The 5,344-nt window shown below is 40.0% G+C and overlaps 1 protein-coding gene across 1 annotated transcript; it reads right to left on the bottom strand.

Moving 5' to 3' along the window:
* Window positions 1-1,943: 1,943 nt before the first annotated feature.
* LOC120292584 (pentatricopeptide repeat-containing protein At2g44880-like) lies at window positions 1,944-3,338 on the bottom strand (the record flags this gene model as incomplete). Its single annotated transcript, XM_039310849.1, has 1 exon — window positions 1,944-3,338. A coding segment is annotated over exon 1 (1,317 nt), but the record flags the coding sequence as incomplete, so codon positions are not given.
* Window positions 3,339-5,344: the final 2,006 nt, after the last annotated feature.

Here is a 5,344-nt window from a genome sequence, read left to right as displayed (position 1 = left end):
GGATGCAAAATTTACTTTCTTTCCTATGTTTAGATGAGCCATTATAAAAACATGGACGTGATTCTCAATATGATCAAATATTACAGCAAAAATAGAAAGTTATCATGAACAAGACTATGACTACAATGGTAATGGTGACAATTTATCATCTCCACTTATGTTGAACTGCAGGTGAGGAAATATCATTATTCCTCATGGTGTCAATCAAGATCCAACATCTAGATCAACAATGTGTATGTGTGCATGTGTGTGTGTAAGAACATGTATTATGTGTAAAAACCAGCTTCTAATCCAGATAGATGTGCTTGTCTGAGATTATGCAATATTAAGGCCCCCTCACTAAGGTGCTTACCTTCTTTTTGATCAAAACACGCCTCCTAGCAACAATACCATAATTTCTGGTCAATAAACTCTAAGAATATGCAATGACCAAAATGGCTGCACTTCAATGAGCGTAATTACTCTGCAGTACCATTCCAACCCCTTATAAAATTGCAGAAAATGGATCAACTACTGCTTGTAAAATTAATATGTAAAGGCATCACATGAGATATTTCATCGTGTACCTCAAGTAAATAGTTATTCATTCCTTTCTTTTGCATGGCAAATGGTCAAGAAAACTTGCAGACAAGTTGATAAAAACAGGTACCACTCACCACAGGGAACTCAGACCCCGCTTCAAGCTTCATCTTTTGTCCATGACTTGAGGGCCTTTAACCAGAGTAAAAGATTTTTGCATGGTGCTCCAGTAATCTGGCAAAGGTGGAATATATATGTTTGACAAATGAGTCCGTAAAGGAAAAATGATGACGTTAAGTAACAATATATCGCCCAGTAGAACCAAAGACCACAGAAGCTTCCATAGGCCTAAAATTCATGATCTTTCGTCTATTACTATGTCCAACAATAATTTAGCAGCAAATACACAACATCAGTACCGTTGGACTGCTATGACTAAGCAACACTGACGATCAAAATTGTGGCACTTATGGAAAAGGCCCTTTCGTTAGGCATGGTGTTTAGAAAAAGCCAATAAAAGGGATCAAATCTCAATATACCCTCAAAATAAATCTGGACAGAAATCAGTAGACAGCATAGCACAGCCTAATTCTGTCCAGATCTGTTAACTGCATTAAAGATTGTTATATTTTGCAGAAAGTATAATTGATGGTTCTCATTGAATAAAAAGACACAAACTATAGCAGTAAGAGCTGCCCTTAGAGTAATCGCAAGGGGAAAGGCAATTGGTTTGTCTGCCTAGTTGGGTACCTTACCTAAGAGAGGAGGGTAAAGAAAGCCACGTTCAATACTTACCTTGACAGACTGACTAATGTAGTTTTATCGCCAAAGCCACTGGAGAGACTCAACCATGAGGAGTGGAAATTCTTTCCACTGTTGAATTTGAGATGAAGTGCCATGTGTAACCCCTTTAATCATTCCACACAGAGCATTGCCATCAACATGGTGCTTGGTCGATGACTTGTCCCCTCATATGCTTAAATAATTGACCCAATGTCGAATGAATAATCTCATAATGGGGGTGCAATCTGTTTCCAGCCAAAAACTCACTCATTCTCCCATCAATCTCAATAATACTGCAACCTGTTTCCTTATTTGCTCCATTTGTACTCATTAACCTCTTAATCTCCTCTGCATCAGTCCATCTCTTCTCTGCTGCATATAGGTTTCTCAACATAATGTAGTTCCCATCATTCTGAGGCTCCATATTTACTGTTCTGCTTATAAGTCTCTCCGCTCTTACCACGTCCTTGAAGTATCCACAAGCAAATAAGAAAGAGCTCAATATTATTGCATTAGGCTCATAGGGCATGCTATCTATTATTATTTCAGCCTCTTCTAAATATCCTGCTCTACCTAATAGATCTACCATACAACCGTAGTGCTCAATCTGAGGGCAAGCCCAAACTCATCCATTGCTTTAAACCACTTCTTCCTTCCTTCACGAAACCAGTGTGATTACATGCAGATAGAACACCAATCATGGTTATATCATTCGGTGGAACCCCATGCTGTTGCATCTCCAGGAATATTTCCAATGCTTCTTTGCCATACCCATTGACTGCAAGCCCATTTATCAAAGCATTCCAAGAAGCTACCTGTCTTTTGTGCAACATATTAAATGCACTTTTGGCTTTACTAATCTCACCACATTTAGCAAACATATCCACAAGTGCCGTGCCCACATTGCTTGCTCGGTCAAGCTTCTTTTTCTGTGCAATATGGTAAACCTGATAGCCTAAATCTAGAGCACCCAGATCAGCTATAGCTGGAAGAACGCATACAAGAGTGACTTCATCAGGCTCAACCAATGCAGTTGACTGCATCTCAGAAAACAGTCTCAAAGCTTCATGGGGCTGTTTATTTTGGCAATATCCATTAATTATGACGTTCCAAGAATACAGATTCTTTTCTGGCATGGCATTGAAGAGTGAGCGAGCAGATTTTACGTCACCAACATTGCAATACCCATTAATCATTGTAGTCCAAGAAACCACATTCCTCTCTGGCATTTCATTAAACAAATCCTTGGCTGGGTCCATATCTCCCAACTTAACATAGCCATCAATCATTAAGTTATATGCTGCAGAGTCCTTCTCAGGCATTTCCTCAAACAACTTCATTGCATTCCCCATATCCCCTCTCCTCGCATAACCACCTATCAGAGCTGTCCACGAGACCAGACTCCTCACGCTCATGTCGTCAAACAACATCCTCGCAGCTTCCACGCTCCCCCATTTCGCATACAAATCCACAAACGCCGTGGACACATACAAGTCCGACCAAAACCCCATCTTAACAACATGGCTCTGCACCTGCAGCCCTTCCCAACAGGACGTAGCCAGCGAGCCACACTTCGCCAGCGCGGTGAACGTGAAGTTATCGGGCGAAAAGCCGGTGCTCCTCCGGAGATCACGGTAAAGAACAAGAGCCTCGTCAAACTGGCGCAGACCCACGTGGGCTCTGATCACGGCGTTGCAGAGGAACCCGTCATCTCTGTGGGGACTTTTGTCGAACAGGAGGCGAGCATGGCGTAATCCCGCGAGCGGGTCGGAGACGGAGGCGACGGAGGCGCAGCTGGCGACGAGCTTGGTGAGGAGGTTGACGTTGAGGTCGAGAGCGTGGCGAAGCATGAAGGCGTGGATCTGGAGGAGAGCGGGTCGAGAGTTCCTGGTCCGTTGAAGGAGGTAGAGACATCTCCGTTCCAGGGGAGTCCAGACGACGGATTTCGACTGCTCCATGGACAACTTACTCGCGGACTCGTCGAAGTAAGCATCGACCGACACAAAAAGAACTATCAATTTCGTCTATTTAAGCAAAATTACGTAATCACTGGATTTGCTCTAGTAACCATCCTTCCAGAGTTATATATATGCTTTCCATTTTGCTCATCACAAAGAAAAATATAAGATTGAGAAGGTCAAAGACTGGCCAAGCTAAGATACTCCGAGGATCATCGAGTAAATCTAGAAAGACAGCTTTCTGAAAATTTGGATAAACTCGTGTGGGATGGGGATGATTTAATTTCGAAGTGGATTTTGACTCATACCGCAACGAGGAGGTAGGACAAAATGCGAGAATAAGAATTAGAATAAGAATAGAATAGGGCCAATAAAAAAAATAAAATAAAATTACAGTATAACAAAATAAATGCCTCATTGCAATTTCCTATCAAAATTATTTATCGTATATTTTCCTAAGAAGTAAGTTAAGTATAAATTATGTAGTGAAGGTCATCATTTTGTAATTTCCTTTGATTGTGAATGTTTTCTTGTGAGATGGTAAATTGCTTTTCCACAGTTGGCATTTTTTTTTTTATCATAATTTACTTATTATTGTAGTATTCATCTCATGCAAGAGAGTGGATTACTTCTATGATCTTTAAAAGGAGTAATTTACCTTCAAAGTAGTAACATTTCTTAAGACAAAGTGTGTTATAGGAATTCATCTTACCTTGTAATAAATAAATGGAGTGAGTGCTGATTTTTAATGATTGTAATTGTACTTCAGTTGAAACATAGTATGATCTTTTCAATGGGCTGGGCATCGGCTCAAAGCGCGATATCCCTACTGAGCTTGCATTCTCAGAAAATTACTAACAAAATAATGTTCATAAAATTAGTTTCAACGTTGTAAATTACCTTCTGGTTCGTAAATATTTATAAATGCAAAATTATCTTATATACCGTAAATTAACTTTAAAGTCCATAAATTACTCATAATCGGAATCAATAACAAGCCGAAGCCAGTCATTTTAGCAAACGGGACGTGGACATATATTTTCATACGGGAACCAAGAAGCGTCCGCTTATTCGTTGCAATCATCCCCGACTTTGACTCCAGCCAATTTTTACTTCGATCTCCAGCCACATGATGTCGGCTAAACTTTCACTAAGGGCAAAATTGTCAACCAAATTTTCGGTTTTTCCGCACCTGGAATTACCAAATCTGAAAGCTGAACGTAATTAACCTCTTTTTACCTCTTTATTTATATTTCCCCCCTGAGATTGTTGCACTGCATTAGTCAATTTCAGATTGAACACGGCGGATCTATATTTAGAAAAGTTGCGATGGAAACCTCATGAACCGATTGTAATCCTACTTGGTGATACTTAGTATTATCATGTCATGACGAGTGCGGTGATGATAACTGAAACCATCACTAATCAAGCCCCGATCCGCACAAGCATGTACTTGGCTTAAAGTGAGCAGTCAGTTTGCCTTGGCTCTCATTATTGGTTATTAGGTTAAACGTTGTTATTGTTGGTTACTATTGGATAATGGTTTGTGTTAGCCCTAAGTTATTATTACATTTTTTTAAAAAAAAATTCACTTGCTGCTGTAAGCACATCATTAATTTATTGAACCGTCAGATGTCTACCAACATTCAGTGCTGTTCATATAGCTGCTGTGATTTGTCAGTCAAAGCTACATTTTGTGCTCCAATAGACAGAAAATGCCAGGGGCCATCTTTTAGTGCAGTCGTTGATCACTGAACCTCCAGTAAGGAATAGCTTTGTGACCAAACATACAAATTTATCTCGAGGAGAGAGGATAGTTTCAAGCTCGACTGTAAGGAAGGGAAAAGTTTTCCCGCCAGAGAGGGACATTCCATTACCGTTTTACTTTATCCTTTGACATGTAACTCAATCTTGAATGTAAGTCCAGGTCTCCTATCCCATGGATCAGGAAATACATGCGCTGAAACCTAAATAGATGACCTTAAAGATGAAACTGTTTCATTTTTCATTACACTGAGGTAGTCCTTACACATGCTCTGACAATTTTTCATTACACTGAGGCAGTCCTTACACATACTCTGAAT

The sequence above is a fragment of the Eucalyptus grandis genome, chromosome 4 (genome assembly GCF_016545825.1).
Source record: "Eucalyptus grandis isolate ANBG69807.140 chromosome 4, ASM1654582v1, whole genome shotgun sequence".
Lineage (NCBI taxonomy): Eukaryota > Viridiplantae > Streptophyta > Magnoliopsida > Myrtales > Myrtaceae > Eucalyptus > Eucalyptus grandis.
Note: the sequence above shows the minus strand (reverse complement) of the source record. Positions and strands in the feature narration are given on the sequence as shown.